The following is a 22,108-nucleotide window of genomic DNA, read 5'->3' as shown; positions in this document are numbered from 1 at the left end:
TCTCCTTGCTTTGGGTGTTGGGAGAGGGATTGGGCAACAGGGAGCCAATCATGTTCTCCGGCAGGACATTTAAAAAAAACAAAACAAAAAAAACAGCCAAAAAAGCCCCCAAAGAAGCCATGTGAAAAACGCCCAGTTGGGGTTAAGCCACATCTTAGATCCCTGTGACACTGTCTGCAGGGAGCCATGGCTGCAGTGAATCCTCTGAAAAGCTTCCGAGATGAAGCAACTTGCTCCATCTGTCTGAGTTTTTATAAGGATCCCGTGTTTTTAGATTGCGGGCACAGTTTCTGCCAAGCCTGCATCGCCCAGTGCTGGGAGGGATCGGATACAGCTGTCTCCTGTCCTCAGTGCAGAGAGACCTTTCCCCAGAGGACCCTCAGGCCGAACAGACAACTGGGGAACTTTGTAGAAATAGCCAAGCAGCTGAGTTTCCAAACAGCAGCAGGAGAAGTTGGTGCAAGGTGCACCAGGAGCCTTTCAAACTCTTCTGTAACCAGGACCAAATGCTCATCTGTGTGATCTGCAGAGAGTCCCGGGCTCACCGTACTCACAGGGTGGTCCCCACAGAGGAGGCTGCCCAGGCCTACAAGGTAGGAATCTGCTGTGCAGGGTAATTACTTCGGTTTGGGCATGTTTGCAATTTGTATTACAATAGCTCCTAACGGCACCGAGATCAGGGCCCTTGTTGTGCGAGGCTCTGTACAAACACACAGACCGTCTAAACCGGTGGTCCCCAAATTTTTCCCCTCAGGCTCTCCCTTACCCTGGCTATGGCCCCCCACCCGCAGCTGCGGTTAGGAGCTGTGAGCTGGAGCCACAGCTGTGGGGGTGTCTTGGGGTTGGAAGTGGGGCTGCCGGGAGTCGGGGGCTGAAAATAGGTTTGGGAGCAGAGCCAGGGTCAAGACTGGGACTGGGAGTGGAGCTGGGGTAGGAGCCAGGGCCAAGGGGGCCATAGCAGATCTGAGTGGCACTCCCTTCCTGCCCCTTGTGGGGGCTGGTCTTGGCCCTGCCATGCTCCCTCAAATGTTCCTCCATGCTCCAGTTTGGGGACCACTGATGTAAACAGTCAAGATAGACAAAGGCTGGGGATTCTGAAAGGTACTTAAGGTGTCTATACCCCAGATTTAAGTGGATAAATCTGGAGTTTAGGCACCTAAATGCCAGTTTTCGGCTCCACTGCAATCCCCAGAATTCCTGTAGGAGCCCAAAAAGAAAAGGAGTACTTGTGGCACCTTAGAGACTAACCAATTTATTTGAGCATAAGCTTTCGTGAGCTACAGCTCACTTCATCGGATGCATAAAAGTGGAAAATGCAGTGAGGATGTTTTTATACACACAGAGCATGAAAAAATGGGTGTTTATCACTTCAAAAGGTTTTCTCCCCCGACCCCACTCTCCTGCTGGTAATAGCTTATCTAAAGTGATCACTCTCCTTACAATGTGTATGATAATCCACTTTTATGCATCCGATGAAGTGAGCTGTAGCTCACGAAAGCTTATGCTCAAATAAATTGGTTAGTCTCTAAGGTGCCACAAGTACTCCTTTTCTTTTTGCGAATACAGACTAACACGGCTGCTACTCTGAAACCTGTCATTATGGAGGAGCCCAGACTCACTCAGTGCCTGTGTATTTAGGGTACAACTTCTTTCAGTGCCTGTGTTTCTGTCTCTGGGCATGTGCACAGCTACCCCCCATGGCATCTGGCTGTCTGTCTCCTGGCCACACCCAGAGCAATCCATGAGCTGGGGAAAACCAGGCATTCTGCTTCTCTCCTCTACGGGGCCTGATCTGGTGGGCATGCTCGGAGACAAATCAAAGGAGTGGGAGGGAAACAGAGGCACAGAAGCGGCAGTGACTAAACCAAGCTCACAAAGCAGCTCAGTAGGAGAGCCAGGAATTAAACCCTGGCCTCCCCATGCCCATCCTAGTACCCTAGCCACTCGACCACACCGCCTCTCATCACTCCTGTCATGCAGTTCTCTACCGTCACATTACCAACATCTCAGCACAGCTGCAGACTGGAGGCGTAGCGTCCCAGCTTGAGCATTTCACAGCTGATGACCGCTGCTTTCAGGCGAGCCACAGGAAAATAACACATGGTCAGCAGTGTTCTCAAGGAGTTTGTTCTCTGCTACTTTCTGACGCATAAGGTGCCCTGAAAGATTTCTGTTTAAGAAACAAAGGTTAATCTGCGTAACTTTTTCCTCAAGGAAAAACCAGGATGATGAATTCCCATTTTCCCAGGTTTGCGGAAGGATGGTCACTTTGCTGCTCCTGAAGCAGAAATCATGGGCGACGGGTATGACAGGCCAGGGGAGGCACAGCCCTGCGTGGCCCCATCCACCCTCAGACTCCCTCTTGCTTCCTGCCGGGGATCTGGGGGGGCCTCTGGCAGAAGGGGCCGGACTGGGGGTTAGCCTCCCTGAACCAGTGGCTCACGTCCTGCCCATACAACCTTTGAAGTTTTGCAATATTCTAGGGCCCATGAAGCCCAAGTGGATTGGAAGCTTAAAAAGCCTGTTGGACAGAGCAATCCCCTTGGGGCAGCATCCGCTGTGCTGTACGCCACGCTAGCTGTAAGGACGAAGTGGGCTGTATTAGTGCCACAATAAGATTAAAGGAAGAAAATGGCTGATTCCCAGGACCATGTTGAACAAGCCCTTTCCCCCATGCCGAACAATCGAGCACAATAGTTATGCACCTTGTGAGTGTGTTGGATTTTTAACCAGGAGTCTCTTTCTCCCAAGAGTTCATTAGGCAGCGGAGTTTAATGTACTATTTTTTTTTAAAGTGTGTTAAACATTCTTACCAAAACTCCCTTCCCTTTAAGTTGCTCAGCTTTAACTCTCTGATGTCCAGCTTTCTTTGTATAGTTTTCTCTGTCATTGCCTGGGAGCAGGGCACCCTACCCTACACTGCTGAAAAATGGATACGACTTCAACCCTTTGCCCTGCAGCACTTGGAGGATTTGCTGGAGGCAAAGGGCTGTTCTAGACAGAGTCCCTAAGTCTCTATGTTAGGTCTGGTGCCCCCAAGGCCTCTCTCTTCCCTGGCAGCATGACATATACAGCAGAGAAGGAAAGTAAGCAGGGCTGACAATGGGGCCTGAGATGCCCAGTTGCCATGAAATGAATGGGAGCTGTGCTTTTAAATCCTCTCTGTGGCTCTGCAACACCTCACCCCCGGGGAATTACAGAAGAAGATCCTTCGAGCACATTTTCAAGAGCACCAACTGACTTTAGAGCCGAAGTCCCATTTGCAAAGGAGATTTAGGCCCGAATCCGCAAATGCACTTGGGTGTTGTGATGCTCAGCACTGCAATGCCTAACTTTTAGACACCTAGAAAATCACTAAGGACATAAGAACGGCTGCACTGAGTCAGACCAGTGGTCCATGTAGCCCAGTATCGTGTCTTCCAACAGTGGCCAATGCCAGGTGCCCCAGAGGGAATGAACAGAACCCGGCAGTTATCAAAGGATTAATTCCCTGTTGCCCAGTCCCAGCATCTGACAATCAGACAAGCCCTTACGGTTGCCGGCCTGTAATTGCCAGGATTTCCTCTGGAGCCTTTTTAAAAAAGCTGGCTTTCCATCAGCTATCCTCCAGTCATCTGGTACAGTTTGGAACAACAAATCCTGAATTAGGCATTTGGGGGGAGAGAGGCATCCACAAAAGCCAGCATGCTAGCTGGGGAGACTAGCCCTCCGGAGATACTGATGAGAGGGGTGTGTCCTAAGCCCCAACTCCCCCAGAGTTTGGTGTAGGAATGGGCCTGTCTCTGATCCACACCTGGGAACCCCTCTCCTGGAGTCGAGTGGCTTAGCTACCTAAGCTGTTTCATGCAAGATGGAGTTCTGCACCTGTGTTGCTCCGCACAACGTGGCCGGGGAAGAATCATAGAATCCTGGAATATCAGGGTTGGAAGGGACCTCAGGAGGTCATCTAGTCCAACCCCCTGCTCAAAGCAGGACCAATCCCCAATTAAATCATCCCAGCCAGGGCTTTGTCAAGCCTGACCTTAAAAACTTCTAAGGAAGGAGATTCTACCACCTCCCTAGGTAACGCATTCCAGTGTTTGACCACCCTCCTAGTGAAAAAGTTTTTCCTAATATCCAACCTAAACCTCTCCCACTGCAACTTGAGACCATTACTCCTTGTCCTGTCCTCTTCTACCACTGAGAATAGTCTAGAACCTTCCTCTCTGGAACCACCTCTCAGGTAGTTGAAAGCAGCTATCAAATCCCCCCTCATTCTTCTCTTCTGCAGACTAAACAATCCCAGTTCCCTCAGCCTCTCCTCATAAATCATGTGTTCCAGACCCCTAATCATTTTTGTTGCCCTTCGCTGGACTCTCTCCAATTTATCCACATCCTTCTTGTAGTGTGGGGCCCAAAACTGGACACACTACTCCAGATGAGGCCTCACCAATCTCTGTTTTCACTAACAAGGTCAGCTCCCAGACTGCTGCGCTGGGCATCACAAAATGGGGAAGAGATGGCCAGCCCTCTGTGGAGATAGAGGTGGTTAGGGACTATTTAGAAAAGCTGGACGTGCACAAGTCCATGGGGCCGGACGAGTTGCATCCGAGAGTGCTAAAGGAATTGGCGGCTGTGATTGCAGAGCCATTGGCCATTATCTTTGAAAACTCGTGGGGAACGGGGGAAGTCCCGGATGACTGGAAAAAGGCTAATGTAGTGCCAATCTTTAAAAAAGGGAAGGAGGAGGATCCAGGGAACTACAGGCCAGTCAGCCTCACCTCAGTCCCTGGAAAAATCATGGAGCAGGTCCTCAAAGAATCAATCCTGAAGCACTTGCATGAGAGGAAAGTGATCAGGAACAGCCAGCATGGATTCACCAAGGGAAGGTCATGCCTGACTAATCTAATCACCTTCTATGATGAGATTACTGGTTCTGTGGATGAAGGGAAAGCAGTGGATGTATTGTTTCTTGACTTTAGCAAAGCTTTTGACACGGTCTCCCACAGTATTCTTGTCAGCAAGTTAAGGAAGTATGGGCTGGATGAATGCACTATAAGGTGGGTAGAAAGCTGGCTAGATTGTCGGGCTCAACGGGTAGTGATCAATGGCTCCATGTCTAGTTGGCAGCCGGTATCAAGTGGAGTGCCCCAAGGGTCGGTCCTGGGGCCGGTTTTGTTCAATATCTTCATAAATGATCTGGAGGATGGTGTGGATTGCACTCTCAGCAAATTTGCGGATGATACTAAACTGGGAGGAGTGGTAGATATGCTGGAGGGGAGGGATAGGATACAGAGGGACCTAGACAAATTGGAGGATTGGGCCAAAAGAAATCTGATGAGGTTCAATAAGGATAAGCGCAGGGTCCTGCACTTAGGATGGAAGAATCCAATGCACCGCTACAGACTAGGGACCGAATGGCTAGGCAGCAGTTCTGCGGAAAAGGACCTAGGGGTGACAGTGGACGAGAAGCTGGATATGAGTCAGCAGTGTGCCCTTGTTGCCAAGAAGGCCAATGGCATTTTGGGATGTATAAGTAGGGGCATAGCGAGCAGATCGAGGGACGTGATCGTTCCCCTCTATTCGACATTGGTGAGGCCTCATCTGGAGTACTGTGTCCAGTTTTGGGCCCCACACTACAAGAAGGATGTGGATAAATTGGAGAGAGTCCAGCGAAGGGCAACAAAAATGGTTAGGGGTCTAGAACACATGACTTATGAGGAGAGGGTGAGGGAGCTGGGATTGTTTAGCCTGCAGAAGAGAAGAATGAGGGGGGATTTGATAGCTGCTTTCAACTACCTGAAAGGGGGTTCCAAAGAGGATGGCTCTAGACTGTTCTCAATGGTAGCAGATGACAGAATGAGGAGTAATGGTCTCAAGTTGCAGTGGGGGAGGTTTAGATTGGATATTAGGAAAAACTTTTTCACTAAGAGGGTGGTGAAACACTGGAATGCATTACCTAGGGAGGTGGTAGAATCTCCTTCCTTAGAGGTTTTTAAGGTCAGGCTTGACAAAGCCCTGGCTGGGATGATTTAACTGGGAATTGGTCCTGCTTCGAGCAGGGGGTTGGACTAGATGACCTTCTGGGGTCCCTTCCAACCCTGATATTCTATGAATAGAGGGGAACGATCACGTCCCTCGATCTGCTCGCTATGCCCCTACTTATACATCCCAAAATGCCATTGGCCTTCTTGGCAACAAGGGCACACTGCTGACTCATATCCAGCTTCTCATCCACTGTCACCCCTAGGTTGAAGACTTTCTTCATAACCATTAGCCTGGGGGTAGGGCACTCACCTTGTATGTGGGAGACTCCAGTTCAAGTTCTCCCTCTGCCTGGTGAGGAGAAGAGATTTGAGTCTCCCACCTCTCAAGAGTCAATTGTGACATTGCCATGAGCACCATCCTAGAGCAACTTGAGAGGGAGATGGAAAATCTATGGTAGTTGAGAACCCAACTTCATGAGACTTCTTTGAAAATCCCAGCTTCAGATAATGAAATCAGCACTGCAATGTATATAAATTGCACAGAGGACAGACTCCTTAGCAGGTTGACCTTCCCCTCCCCCACCCCCAACATTGTTTTTCTTGCCTCAGGAACAAATTCAAACCCAGTTGAACACACTGAAGCAAGAGAGAGGAGAACTTCTGGAGTGGAAACAGGATGCAGAGACGCAAAGCCAGGAATATCTGGTAGGTCCCCATTGTTATGGTCCAGAAGTTACATCAGTCAGGGGTGATATTTCTCTCTGTGGGGAGAGTGTCAGCCCTTGTCTACACGCAGCAATGCTTTGATTTAGCTATGGCTACATCTACACGGCACACCGCTGGGGGCATCCTGTAGGGTATGTGTAGTTACACAGCACAGTGAGAAACAGGTTGTGTCTACACTGTCATGTGTAGCTACATGAGTGAATAAAAGACTCCAGCAGGGGAAGGCAGCAGAGCGGCCGGAGCCTTCCTCCACTCCCTGGAGCCTTTTCCTGTGGTGGGGAAAGGCTCTGGCACTGGGGAAGCAGCGGGACACTCAGTGTAGATGGGGGAGGCCCTGCTTGGGGGTGTATAGAGCCCTGTGTGTAGGGTTTATACCCAGAGGGTTCAGGCATATTGCGACTCTACTTGCTTAAGCCATGCCTCGCCATCTACACTGCTATTTATGCCCATGTTAGCGGGTGCATATAGTGTACGTCCTCTACACACCACCACAACATTTGTGTAGTACAGATGTACCTCAAATCACTTTTTAATGTAATGTCTTTGTTCTGGTGCAAGGCCCTCACAGGCAAACATTTTGAACCTAGTTTAATTTGACCCTAGTGTGGTGTGTAGGGTTCACCTTGTCCAGTTAAACTGAGATAAAATGTGCTAACTGGGAGCCAGGTCAAGCTCAGATCAGGGTTAGCTGTGATGTATTGGGGACCGAGAGACTTTGTCCGTTGGACCATATGAACTGGAACCATAAACTCACTGAATGTTAAATCTCACAAAATGAGGGTCAATCCATCCTCATGATTGTATCCACCCATTATATACCGCACCTGAACATAGCTATTATATGAACAACGTACCCTCATGTCTCAATGTCTGTACTTTGACCCCTTAACCTCTTACCCCCAATCGGGGATATTGCAGAGTATGTATTCCTTACGCCACTCGATCTGAAACCGAACTTCGCTCCTCTTGATAATCCGTACATTATTCCCTGGTATCCAGAAACGTCTACTCCAGGGGTTCTCAAACTGGGGGTCGGGACCCCTCAGGGGGTCGCATGGTTGTTACACGGGGGGTCGTGAGCTGTCAGCCTCCACCCCAAACCCCGCTTTTCCTCCAGCATTTATAATGGTGTTAAAAATATTCAAAAGTGTTTTTAATTTATTAGGGGGGGGTCACACTCAGAGGCTTGCTATGTGAAAGGGGTCGCCAGTAAAAAAAGTTTGAGAACCACTGTTCTGCTCTGTACCGTTCACATTTTTTTTTAAACATCATCTTGATAACCTCAAGCACTTTGTCTCTTGTTGAGACACCCTTGCAGGGTGTGATCATGTTTATCTTTGTTTATCATCCCTCTGGGCTGATTCCTCCACTGGCTTCCAGTTTCAATTCAAAGCACTGATCTTATTCCCCACACATCCAGCTACAAACACTGATTTCAGGGGAGATTTTCAAAGGCACGTATGGTGATTAGGTGCCTAATTCACATGGACTGTCAGTAGGACTTAGGCACCCAGTGGCTGTTTTGTATCTCAGAAATCTTCCTCCTGAATCTCCACCAGGCACAACTGGTTTCCTCTGGGACAGTGTAATTAACAGAATGCCAGATGAAACATGCAAAAGCTGGAGAAGAAGCATTTTGCATGGTGTGTTTTGTAACTGGTGTTTTATGTGGATAACCAGCAGAACCCTTTCCTTCTTCAGTCTTCTCCACAACTCTCTGCCAATGTATTTCTGATTCTGAGTCAGACCTCCTCCCTTCCAACCTTTCTGCTATTGGAAGATTCTAGATGATCAACAGAATATACTAAGCCACTCAGACCTGAAAACTCATCATTTTAGAGAGATTGGGTGCCATTTTCAGAAGTGCCTAAGTGATTTTGGAGCCTAGGGTTAACAATTTTGCAAGTGGTTAAGGGCCAGATTCTCAAAGGTATTTAGGGGCTTAAAATGCAGGGAGAGCTGTCCTATTTTCAAAAGTCACTTTCAAAGAAACTTAGGCTCCTTAGCATCCAAAGTGACCTTTTGAAAATGGGAACTGGAGGCGTAAGTCCCGAAGGCGCTTCGGAACATGTTGTTCATTCAGGCCAGCTGAGAGACTGTCAGGCATATTCTCCTGAAATCTCAACCATGTGTTTGTAGTAGGTTGATATGAAAAGAGGGCTCTAAGAACTGTTCCTATCAGGGACATGGGGAGAGTCTGGGATGTCCAACTTTCTCATTTGTGAAAAGTGGATGCTGAGCACTGGAACCTGCCCTGTGCCCTGCCGCCACTTTCCCTCGAGGCCCCGCCCCCCACTCCTCTGTCCCTCTCCCACTGTCGCTTGCTGCTCTCTCCACCTCCCTCCCCCTGCCAGCTGAGCAGAGCTCTAGGGGTGTGGTGGAGGTGACTGGGGCAGGGTGGGAGAGGGAGAGCCACGCTCCAGGGGTGGAGGGGTGATTGGAGCAGGATGGGGGAGATGCCGGTACTTTTCTCCTCCCCATGGAGCCATCCCTGAGTGCTCCTCCAGGCTCCAGCAGCAGCTGCTGCTCTTCTCGCCCTCTGGTGGTGGAAGCCAGTTACTGTGGGTAACCGGACTTCTCATGTCCAGTCAGCAGTGCTGACCGGACACTGCCAGGTTTCCCTTTTGACTGGACTTCCCAGTTGAAAACTGGACATCTGGCAACCCTTGTCCTTGATCTGTCCTTTCCTGTTTGTGTTCCTTCATTATAGGGAAAAATAGAAGCTGAGAGGCAGAAGATCATGTCTGAATTTGAGCAACTGCGGCAGTTCCTGGACGAGCAAGAGCGACTCCTGCTGGCCCAACTGGAAGAGCTGGACAAGGAAATTGTGAAGATACAGGATGAAAATGTCACCAAACTGTCTGAAAAGATTTCCCGTCTTGGTGACTTGATCAGTGAGATAGAAGAGAAGTGTCAGCAGCCAACAAGTGAATTCTTGCAGGTGAGACAGTTAGAGACACCCAGATCCCTGCCCAGGGAAGGGAGAGATTCTGATTGATTAGCTTTGGAGTTTATTAAGTTCTTGGAGAGGTCCTACTCCACAATGGAGACTGTCAGTGTGTCCTTTAGCGAAGTGAGGGAAAACAAAATGTGACATTTCTAATATTTCCAATGTGGAAACAGTTTTGCTGTTTTAAAGGCAGATGGTTCAGGCCTTTTTGAGACATCCTGTGTAAGCCCCTTCATTTTCAGTTTAAACCAATTTTTACCAAAAAATGTCTGGGTTTTACAAAAAAGTATTATTCAGGTTTTTCTGATTTTCATCGTACTTTTGTATGATTCAAATATATACAAAAAACTTGTTTTATTAAGAAAATACAATACATTGCATGAGATCTCTGTATTCCGATAATACATTAGTCTGTGTGTATATGCAAAGCTGCCTGCTGAAGAAAGAACGTATTGTTCTAGCAGATGCACACAATAAACCAACAGGCACGCACGCAAGCTCTGAAGTGCGTGTGCGTCTGAACCTACTGATAAAACACACGCCCACCAAGTAGACATTTCAAACTGTTAGTAGACAATGGGTTAAAGATTTGACGCACTAAAATGGGAAGAAAATGAATATCTATATCAGAATACATTTCAGAACACAAGGAAGTATTCAAGAGGGTTAAAGAAACAACAACAGGAGAAAAGGATGAAGTTGAGCGTATGCGCTGCAAATGGTGTGGCCCAATTATCGAAGGTGAATATTTATAGACTAATCGTTCTAATCAAAGCTTTTGATACGGTCTCCCACAGCATTCTTGCCAGCAAGTTAAAGAAGTATGGGCTGGATGAATGGACTATAAGGTGGATAGAAAGCTGACTAGATTGTCGGGCTCAACAGGTAGTGATCGATGGCTCCATATCTAGTTGGCAGCCAGTATCAAGCAGAGTGCCCCAAGGGTCGGTCCTGGGGCCGGTTTTGTTCCATATCTTCATTAATGATCTGGAGGATGGTGTGGATTGCACCCTCAGCAATTGCACCTGCAGATGACACTAAACTGGGAGGAGGAGTAGATATGCTGGAGGGTAGGGATAGGATACAGAGGGACCTAGACAAATTAGAGGATTGGGCCAAAAGAAATCTGATGAGGTTCAACAAGGACAAGTGCACTTAGGACAGAAGAATCCCATGCACTGCTACAAACTAGGGACTGAATGGCTAGGCAGCAGTTCTGCAGAAAAGGATCTAGGGGTTACAGTGGACGAGAAGCTGGATATGAGTCAACAGTCTGCCCTTGTTGTGAAGAAGTCCAACGGCATTTTGGGCTGTATAAGTAGGGGCATTGCCAGCAGATTGAGGGACGTGATCATTCCCATCTATTCGGCATTGGTGAGACCTCACCTGGAGTACCGTGTCCAGTTTTGGGCCCCCCGCTACAAGAAGGATGTGGAAAAATTGGAAAGAGTCCAGCGGAGGGCTACAAAAATGATTAGGGGGCTGGAGCACATGACTTATGAGAAGAGGCTGAGGGAACTGGGATTGTTTAGTTTGCAGAAGAGCAGAATGGGGGAGGATTTTTTGATAGCTGCTTTCAATTACCTGAAAGGGGGTTCCAAAGAGGAAGGATCTAGACTGTTCTCAGTGGTAACCAGATGCCAGAACAAGGAGTAATGGTCTGAAGTTGCAGTGGGGGAAGTTTAGGTTGGATACTAGGAAAAACTTTTTCAGTAGGAGGGTGGTGAAGCACTGGAATGGGTTACCTAGGGAGGTGGTGGAATCTTCTTCCTTAGAGGCTTTTAGGGTCAGGCTTGACAAAGCCCTGGCTGCGATGATTTAGCTGGGGAGTGGTCCTGCTTTGAGCAGGGGCCTGGACTAGATGACCTCCTGAGGTCCCTTCCAACCCTTATATTCTATGATTCTACACCAGTAACCTGTTTGTTCAAATGAAACGTTTTATTTGGGGATTTCAGATATATTGTTTTCTTAAACTCAGGGGGCCCCTTGTGCTTTGAGTTCTGTTTTAGTTCTGCAGCAAACCACAGGGATGAACAGAATTCAAAGCATTCATCTACTGAATACTTTTTCTCCCTGTCTTTCCATCCACCAAAACAAACCCCGATACTTAATCAGAAAACTTAATAGTTTTCTGCACTGATTTGCACCTGTTTTTATTGTGGTAATAAACACTGATAAAATCCCAGGAAAAATTAACTAAAATAAAAACAGAAAATGAAGGGCCCTAACGATATGAAAGCAATAAAAGGCACAACTCCACTTTCTAGGAAGTGGGAGATTAGGAAAGCAAAGTTCTTTGCAGGGCCTATTAAGAAATGAGAATGAATCCAGCTTCCAGAACTGCTGAGCAGAATTGCATACATGGAGAAAGGCAAACGCTCTGGACACAGCAGTTGCATGTGGCAGTCAAGGATTCATGCGTCTAATCAGTCTGTTTGAGCAAATGCCATTGGCACAGGCAAAATAGAATTTAGAAGGAGAAAACCCACAATCATGGTGTGTGCTTAGGGGTCCCATTCCATTGAAATCTGTGAATGGACTTTTGAAGTTGCTAACTGCAGAGAACTGCATCTCGAGCTCAACTAGGGATGGCAAAGCAAGTCCCCTGCAGAGCAGGAGCGATCCCCATCTTGTGGCACTTGGGACTGAACTCTTTCTCTTTTCTAGGACATCAAAAGCACCTGGAGCAGGTATGTGACTCCTTCCCTCTCCCCCTCACGCGTTGTGGTGCTAGAAGGGGACTTTCCCCCCAGGGTCAGATTTTGCAGGGCATTTAGTCACCTGAGACGTAGCTAGGTACTTGGTGGGGTTTTCCAAAGCAGCTAAGCGAGTTAGGCACCTCCCATTGTGATCAGTGGCAGTTGGGAGCCTGCCTTGGTTAGGTGCTTTTGAAAATCCCAGGAGGCACCTTTAAAAATCAAGCCTTAAGTGACTTGCCCAAGGTCATGCAGGGAGGCTGTGGCAGAGCAGGGAGTGGAACATTAGTTTCCAGAGTCCTACAGCAACCCCTTAACCACTGGAGCATCCTTTCCCATGAGATTAGGCCCTTCTCTCTGAGGGGCAGCCTGTGGACCCCTTACCCTCTTTAACTCCCATTGGAGGAGCTAGGCATTCAAAAACTCCAGTGAGGAGATGAATTGTCTCACCAGTGGGAGTTAGAGGCTCTCATTGAGCCCACAAGAGAGCAGCCTCTGGTAGCTCATTCTCAAGAAAGAAAAGATTTAGGGTGTTTCCCCCTTCCCCCCCAGGTGTGAGAAGGTGAAGTTCGAGAAACCAATGGCTGTGTCACAGGATGTGAGCGAGAGAGTTGGCGTCTCTTCCCAAAGAAATGTTTGTCTACAGGAGGCTCTGAAGAAATTCAAAGGTAACTTAACAGTTATTTGGGCTCATGATATGGTGATGGCACATCGAGATGTGCCTCTGACTGTGGAAGGAGTTGGACTCTGGCCTATTAGTTCTCAGCTCGTCACAGCTAGACGTCTGTGGGTGGGATGGGGAGGGCTCAGGGCTGATGCCTGTTCGCCAGGCCTCCACTTGGATTGTCTCAGACCCAACCATGGGTGTCAAAATTGGCCACTCAGCATTTCAGAGACACACTATCGCCAGATGTTTTAGAAAATGTTGAATTTCACCTCCATGGCTGGGATTTTCCAAGGGATCTAAGGGATTTAGGCCCCATCTCTCTCTGACTGTCAATGGGAGTTGGCCACCACGTGGCCTCAGCCCTTTTGAAAATCCCAGACTCTGTATCTCAAGTTCCTCCATCTTGAAAAAGGAGAAAATAATGGCCAACCTACCTTGTTGTGCTAATTAGTGAATGCCACCGAGTGCTTTGAGATCGTTGGAGTAAGGCAGGAGATGGACGATATATTTTGGACGATGATTTCACTTTAGTTTGGTCTCACTGGAAAGGTCTCCCCATTCCAATCTGCCTCTCGTTCTGTGGTCTTTTCCTTTGGGCTGTCTCTCAGAATTACAGCACGGTTCCATGCCGTGCTACAACAGCCGTGTCAGCCCCAGGATATTAGACAGGGTGGGGGAGGTCATAGCTTTTATTGGACCAACTCCTGTTGGTGACAGAGACAAGCTTTCGAGCTACACGGACCTGAAGAAGAGCTCTGAGTAAGCTCCAAAGCTTGTCTCTCTCAATCACGGTTACATTAATTAACGGTAGAAATGTCACCAGAGTCAAGACAACATGAAATCACCTCTCTTCCAATCCTTCCTTTCTCTTGAGACCCGGCCCTATGAACTGAGCTCAAATGCAGAGAGAAGGGGTATGGGCTAGATTCACAAAAGGACTTGGGGTGGGGGGGTCTACTTGCCATTTTAGGCACCTCAGTCCCAGAATCAGACCACACTGGGATTCACAAAGACCCCCACTCAGCTGCAACCAAACCTTGTAGGTGCCTAAAATTACTCATCACCTCTATTTTTGCAGTAAAAGTCCCCTAGCCACCTATGTTTCTGCCTCTGTGCATTCGCACTGCAGTTCCAGTCCAGCTACCAAGACACCTAAGCCCCAGAGAGATACACGAACTGGGGAAAGAAAGGGGTTCCTCCTCCTAACTCACCTACAGGGCCACAATCTGAAATGCCTGCTCTGAGCACGCTTACTGACTCGGGCCCTATATGTGAACTTACCCAAAAGAACCAGGCTCTAGGGAAAGAGGAGCTCCCTTATAATGTATAGCTCTGTGATTAGGGTACTGACCTGGGATGTGGGAGATCCCCAGTTCCAATCCTCTGTCCCCCCGAGGGGAAGAAGGGATTCCAACAGGGGTCTGATATAGGCCTCTCTGTTGCCCCTTTTGAATCTGATCCGCTGTGTATAAATAATTGAGCAGCGGGACAGGCTTCTGGGCGTCCCTCCCAAGAGCGTGCTCTAACCACCTGGGACGTTCTCATGATTTCTCTCTGCCTCTGGCCCAATGAATTATTGATTATCCCCAGTGGAACCTCTCCCACAGGAGAGCATGTGGGCACCCCGCATCAGACAATCGTGCAGCCCAGAGATTAGGGCGCTCCTTGAGAGGCGGTAGATCCCATTTCAAATCCCTGCTCCCTCTGCGGCACAGGCTTGACTTGAACCAGGGGTCTCCCAAAGGCCAGCTGAGTGCTCTAACCACAGGGCTAAAAGTTATGAGCGAGGTGGGTTTCCTTCCCCCACCAGGCTTCTTGCAAAAAAAAATGGCACAGGTGCTGGTCATCAAGAGAGGGCTCGCAGCTGAGAATCCCACCCCGAGGGAGGCACCTATGGTGCTGCCCAGATTCGGTCGCCGAACTCCCTGAGGGGGCCGGGGCTTAGCACACCCCCGCACCTTGGCATTTCCCACTGGCTGGCGTAAGCAGGGAGTCGCCTAGCATGCTGGCTTTTATGAAGCTCATTCCAAGGTACATCTCTCTCCCCATTCATGGTGCAGATTGCCTGGGAGCCTGACTCTGGCTTTGTGAATCACAGTGACTTTCTAGGTGCCTAAGCGTTGGGTGTTGTGATGCTAAGCGTCAGCTTGCCTAAGTTTCTTTGTGAATCCAGCCCCGTTTTCATGAGGCTATTTTCCTACAAGAAAGGGGCAAATCACCTCTCCTCTGATCTTTTCTTCCTCTAGAGACCCTGCCCTATCAACTGAACTTTCTGATCTCCAAGGCAGAGAAAGAGGGTAAGTTTCCATAAGGATATTTTCCTACAACAATTATTAATTAAAATCTCCGGATTAATTTTTTAGAAGACACTTCTGAATTCAAACAAGAGAGGTTTCCACCAATACAGAGTCATGGATTCCAAGGTTAGAAGGAACCATTATATCCTAACGGCCAGACTGGGTCAGACCAAAGGTCCATCTAGCCCAGTATCCTGTCTTCCGACAGTGGCCAATGCCAGGTGCCCCAGAGGGAATGAGCAGAACAGGGAATCATCTAGCCCATCGCCCATTCCCACTCAGTGATGTATGAATGTGCACATACTATTTACAATTGGAAAGTAGGGTACATTTTTTAGGTCCAATAATCAGCCTTTAGGGCACACTCGGGTCACGTTTTTCTGCCTCGGCAATTATAAGGACTAGAAATTTGCTCTATTTTTATTTTTTATATGAAAGACAAGCTTCACTACTGGAAAACATCATTAACACAGAGTGCAGGTTGACCATCAGTGCCTTGTACTCTCCCAGAACGTGAAAGGAACCCATATATCAACCTCTGAAAACTGGGAAATAAAGAGTTAAGGAAGTGTCTCCCACCAGTTCCTATGCTATACTTCCCTCTCACCCTAGCGTCAGGAACATGGACTCATGTGCTGGGCTCTATCCATCCCCAGCTGGTGGAAGGTCCCTTGCGGGGAGACCATGCTAAGGCCAGTACTGAACCAGGCAGAGAATCAGGACTGCAGCGGCAGTCAAAAAAGCAAACAGAATGTTGGGAATCGTTGGGAAAGGGATGGATAATAAGACAGAAAATACCATATTGCCTGTATATAAATCCCTGGTACGCCCACATCTTGAATACTGCGTGCAGATGTGGTTGCCCCATCTCAAAACAGATATATTGGAAAAGGTTCAGAAAAGGGCAACAAAAACTATTAGGGGTATGGAACAGCTGCCATATGAGGAGAGATTAATGAGATTGGGACTTTTCAGCTTGGAAAAGGGGCGACTAAGGGGGGATATGATAGAGGTCTATAAAATCATGACGAATGTGGAGAAAGTAAATAAAGAAGTGTTGTTTACTTCTTCTCATAACATAAAAACTAGGGGTCACCAAATGAAATTTCAGAGTAGCAGCCATGTTAGTCTGTATCCGCAAAAAGAAAAGGAGTACTTTTGGCACCTTAGAGACTAACAAATTTCTTTGAGCATAAGCTACAGCTCACTTTGAGCTGTAGATCACGAAAGCTTATGCTCAAATCAATTGGTTAGTCTCTAAGGTGCCAAAAGTACTCCTTTTCTTTTTTCAAATGAAATTAATAGGCGATAGGTTTCAAACAAACAAAAGGAAGTATTTCTTCACGCAACGCACAGTCAACCTGTGGAACTCCTTGCCAGAGGATGTTGTGAAGGCCAAGACTAACAGGGTTCAAAAAAGAACAAGATAAATTCATGGAGGATAGGTCCAGGAATGGCTGTTGGCCAGGATAGGCCGGGATGGTGTCCCTAGCCTCTGTTTGCCAGAAGCTGGGAATGGGCAACGGGCTGGATCACTGGGTGATCGCCTGTTCTGTTCGTTCCCTCTGAAGCACCTGGCATTGGCCACTGTCAGAAGACAGGTCCATCAGTGGCTATTAGTATCCTATCTTCCATGAATTTATCCATCAGTTCAAGGAGTATTGTCTCTCCCTGGAGGTTGGTGCTCCATGTGGTACTGGGAACTGTCCCTTTAAGTGGTTTGGCTTCCCAGACAGGAAGGAGGAGCATAGCAGAAGCTCTGTGATACAGAACCCTGGATAAAGAGGGTTTCATTCAAACATCAAGGGCCCAGCACAATTACTGAACACCACACTTGCAACCGTGTTGTGTCCCCATCCTTGTCCCATGAGCACCACTGGAAGCTGGGAAGGGGCTCTCTTCGGATCTCATAGTTACCTATCTGGCCCCCACAACAGCGTCTGAATACCTGGCATCTTTTATGCCCATTTGACAAAAAGGGAAGCTGGGCTGCAGAGAGAAGAAGGGACATGCCTGAGGTCACACGGCATGTCAGTAGCAGAGTGAGGAATAGAGCCCAGAAGTCCTGGCTTCTAACCTCTACACCATGCTCCCTCCCCGAAATGCGTGTAGTGCATTGGATGACTGTTACACATCCCTCTGGTGTGGACATTTAGTGCCACCGAGAAGTCGAATTCCCAGTGCACCAGAGAGCCCAGTGTCTCTCTAGCAGGGCTGCTCGCTACTTTCTCCTGGTCCAAGTGGGTGGAGGGGTTCTCACCCCATGTGCTGTACTCTTGGGCTGGGGCCTTTCCACCAGGAGATGAGGGATGAATAGGGCAGCATGGAAATGCATGAAAAGCTGAAGCTGGTGTCCCTGTTAACGTCCTCTGTCTGCTGCCTCCGCTGCTCTGTTCTGTTGCTGGATGTGGAGCACCCCCAGCAAGGGCGAGGGATCGGGGGAGGAGACCGAGATCTCCTCTGCCACGCATCCACAGGATTCGTGCTGCAGCCCCCGCTTTGGAACTGTCTCTGGGAGGAGCCCCTTCGATGGGCCAGACCCCCAACATCAGCCACCTCTTCCTCCAGGGTAAGCCAAGTGGCTTCACCGACTCCTTAGGCTGGACCTCTGGGCCTTCAGCTCTCCTGCCTCACAACATGAGCTGTGTTCAGTGCGTCCACCTGAGACAGGCCCCTGCGGGAGCCCTCTGTGATCTCAGGGAGCAGCACAGCTCTGCAAGCACCTGCAGTGACACTCAGCCACCGCCGTCACTGTCAAGCCCCTGGGGTTATTAGTCCCCTGCTCTGCACCACAGCACAGGAAGACCTTGGTTAGCTCAGAGAAATGCAGGTTACAGTATAGTCCATTCTGGGGAGCCGGTGCCCAGCCCTGCAGTGCAAACCCTGTGGTTCAAGCTCTGTCTCCCTGTCCATCTGATCTGCTTTCTCAGACTCCCAGGTGTGCCCCCCACCATAGGTGCCGATTCTGTAGGTGCTCCGGGGCTGGAGCACCCATGGAAAAAAAATAGTGGGTGCTCAGCACCCACCGGCAGCCCCGTGGATCAGATCCTCCCCCTCCTCCCCTCCCACCCCCTGGTGGCCCTGCCAATCAGCTCCTTCCCCTCCCTCCCAGTGCCTCCTACCCACCATGATCAACTGTTTGGGCAGGGGGAGGAGCAGGGGCAGGAAGAGGTGGGGTAGGGTGGAGACTCGGGGGAAGGGATGGAGTGAGGGTGGGGCCTGGGGCAGAGCAAGGGTCAAGCCCCCCCAGGAAGTCCGCTTCTCTGCCCCCCTACTGCTTCCTGCAGCCAGCACGTAACTTCCGCTTCACCCCTCCCCCACCTCTAGTCCTTTGTTCCCGAGCCGGGGCAATGCAGTTCAGCCACAGAGGCGGGGAAGGCCGTAGCTCTCCGGGTTGCTGATCATTATGTTTCCATGTCTGGGCAATTGGATTTGCCATTGTCTGCTGAGGACCTTAGGCCCCAGACAGTGAAATGGGCAGCTTAGCCTGCCCTGAGAGCAAACACTCCCATCTCACCCACTGGGTAACAATGCTGCATATTGGGAAACTGAGGCACATATAGGTTTCATTAAAAAATTGCAAAAAATCCCAGTTTCTCACACCCTCCTAACAATACCTCCTTGAAGCCTGGCGGGAACCATGGGGAATTTCCTGCTCAATTTCAGCCAACAGGCAGCTCCCCAGGACTGACATTCAGGGCCCACCCCAGCCAGCCCATGGCTACTGGGGAGCCTGAGAAATGGTCCTAGCCTCCCCCAGGGCTGAGCTCTGCCTGTAAGGGTCTGTCTGCACTGCAGAGTGAACCCTGGGGCTCAGCACCCAGGTTAGCCTGGGCTGGGTGCAAGGAGCCATGCTGCTCAGCCTGACCTCACTTACTGGGTCCTCACGGGTGCTGCTGTGGCTCTAGGACTCTGGGAGCACATCCCCTGGCTGACCAGCTATTCTGAGTTTCTTTCCCAGTGATTCGTGGGGTACCCGGTCTGTCTTTCACGGGGGAATTGGGGAAGGCACTGGAGGGCTATTTTCCCTCAGGTCAAGCTGGCAGTGGCATTCGGGGGGAGGCTTTTCACCTTCCTCCGCAGCATGTGGCTGCGGGTGATGTGCCAGGATTATCTGGGGGTATCTCACCGAATCATTTCCCTGCATTGCGGGGGCCTCGGGCACTGGTGACCCTCGGGACCTCCTCTTCTCTGCCTGTGGCACATCATAGCACGGTCGGCTGTAGGCTGTCAGGCTTTGGGCTAATATTGGTTGTTGGGTTAGGTGGGTGCTGGGTGGGGTTGGTGGCCTGTGATATACGGGGGTCAGATTAGATGACCTGATGGTCCCTTCTGGCCTCAGACTCTCTCACTCTCAGCACTGGAGTGGTTTAGCCTGCACAGAGGTGCCAACTTCCCCAGTTCCCAAGGGGGTGCTTGACCCTTGCTCTGCCCCGGGCCCCACCCCCACTCCACCCCTTCCGCCAAGCACCCACCCCGGCCCCATCTCTTCCTGCCCGGCTCCATTCTGCCCCCTTCCCCTGCCTCTTTCTGCCCCCACTCCTCCCTCTCCCCCCCCCCCCAGAACCTCCTGCCCACCGCTGAACAATAGATCCGTGGCAGGAGGAAGGCGCTGGGAGGGAGGGGGAGGAGCTGATCGGCGGGTGGGAGGTGCTTTGGGTACTTAACACTCTCCTCCTGCCTCTCTCTCCCCTCGTGCAGTGCAGGCCACTCCGGATCCAGACCTGGGGATTCCCTGTTCCGTCGTGTCCACAGATGAGAGTGTGATACAGAAATACCAAGACACGGGATATTTAGTGACACAGAACAGGTTTTACCCTGCTGCCTGTGTGCTGGGCTATAAGGGCTTCACCTCAGGGAGGTGTTACTGGCAAGTGGAGGTGGGGAACAAACGTAATTGGGTTTTGGGCATTGCCAAAGAGTCTGTGATACATGAGGGAGCGAAAAGCCGTACACCAGAGGAGGGGATCTGGGCTTTGCAGAGTACAGAGAATGAGTACTCGGCCCTCACCTCCCCTGAGACTGCTCTGGCCCTACCTCATAGCCCCAGTAACATTGGGGTTTATCTGGATTATGAAGGGGAAGAAGTTACATTTTATGACGTTACATCTTCTGGCAGAGAGACGATCTTTACTTTCACATCCTCTTTCCCTGGGAAGATTATCCCCTTCTTTGGGAGCCGGCGTGTAGAATTTGAGTTCATTGGTAAGCATACCGTTATGTGTTCACTGGCCGACATATTGTTAATCCCTGTGACAGAGGAGTAGGGATCACTCAATATGAGATATCTAAAGTAGAGCAAAGACATAGGTAATATATAAATTACAGCTATCACACTTTGCCATTCTAATCACAGTCTTGCCAGCCTGAAGCATTCAAAAAGTGTGTCAGGCCCCCCAGAATCATGAGATTGGCTGCAACATCTTTTTAAATATTGTGTCATTTTCTTTGCCTTCTGGTTTCCCAGCTTTTGGGGTGTTCTTGTTTCCGATTTTCAATCTTTGCTACACAAATGTGAAGGCTGGAAATGTATCTGTAATATAATCTGAGGTTGCCTTGCAATCTACCTACTCCAGCTGCTGGGACTTTAAGAAAAACACCAAGTGCTGCGAGACTCACAATAAAATGATGAGAGAGGACAAGACTGACTTGCTTAGCATTATACTGGTGACAGGAGTTTCCCGACCCTCTTACATGCCTGTCTCTGTAACTCTGTGATCCTCCAGGCACACAAAAACTGGCCAACCAGGAGCCACTCTCAGGGTCACAGCAGAGCCCGCCTGTCTTAGGGCAGGTCTACACTTAAAATACTGCAGCAGAACAAATGCACTGGTGCTGCTCCGCCGCTGTAATGCTTAAGTGAAGACGCTCCTATGCCAACAGGAGAGCTTCTCCCATCAGTGTAGTTAATCCACCTCTGAGAGGCGGTAGCTATGTCCAGGGGAGAAGCTCTCCCGTCAACGTACCGCTGTCTACACCAGGAGTTCAGTCGGTACGACTGCGTTCACTGAGGGGTGTGGATTTTTCACAGCCCTGAGCGATATAGTTCTACCGATGGAAGTTTATAGTGTAGACCTGGCCTAAGTTCTGACTCATTTCAGGTCATCCATCAAAGTCCTCTGCTCTTTACTTCTGAATATAAAAACCATAGTGGGGTTTCCCTCTCCCTCCAATTCCCCAGCTCAATGCTCCTATTTTGCTCTGTTTAGTTATTTGGATGCTGTAGATTCAGATGAGTAAATTCACAGAATAAAGTTTATTTCAATCTTCTGGTCTTGGACTTTGTCACAAGGGTATTAGATCTGTATGGCTCTGCCCTAAAAAGCTAGACAGACCCACCAGCAAATGCCTTGAAGGGGCTTGAAGAAAAGCAGCTGGGTAACTCTAAGCGAAAGCTCTAAAAGCAAAGCTTGAGGAAAGAGTACATAAAATCAAAGCATCAAGCGATGCTTTCCTCGGGCAAGAAAAGAAGCAACAACATCCTCGCTGTGAAAGAAATCTGTTGGCAACTTCCAGCTGCGAGGAACAGAAGGAAACTGGCAATAAAGTAGCCAGCTCACATCATCAACTGCAGTAATATTATGGGCTGGCACCTGGCCGCACCATGGTGCTGCAGCAGCGTTTCTTTCCCAAACCAAATTATCCCTTTTTCTTTAAGTTCACATTCGCAGTCTGAGTGGCTAGAAACCTGATCCACCACCTGAGGGCAGAGGGAAGGGTCAGGGGTACAAATCTGGAGTCATTTGGTCAAGGGGTGCGTGAGATGCAGCCCCTCCCAACACGAGCTGTTTCCAAAACTGAGCTAG

General features: G+C 49.3%; 1 protein-coding gene across 1 annotated transcript; it reads left to right on the top strand.

Annotated features, from left to right (window-relative positions):
• The first annotated feature begins 186 nt into the window (after positions 1 to 186).
• LOC144274053 (zinc finger protein RFP-like) lies at positions 187 to 20,569 on the top strand. The gene is given in 9 exon segments (XM_077832749.1): positions 187 to 448; positions 451 to 593; positions 6,576 to 6,671; positions 9,403 to 9,633; positions 12,310 to 12,332; positions 12,891 to 13,006; positions 15,252 to 15,302; positions 17,716 to 17,871; positions 20,004 to 20,569. Coding segments are annotated over 9 exon segments (1,644 nt in total).
• The last annotated feature ends 1,539 nt before the right edge of the window (positions 20,570 to 22,108 follow it).

Source organism: Eretmochelys imbricata, chromosome 14, assembly GCF_965152235.1.
Source record: "Eretmochelys imbricata isolate rEreImb1 chromosome 14, rEreImb1.hap1, whole genome shotgun sequence".
Taxonomy (NCBI): Eukaryota; Metazoa; Chordata; order Testudines; family Cheloniidae; genus Eretmochelys; species Eretmochelys imbricata.
Note: the sequence above shows the minus strand (reverse complement) of the source record. Positions and strands in the feature narration are given on the sequence as shown.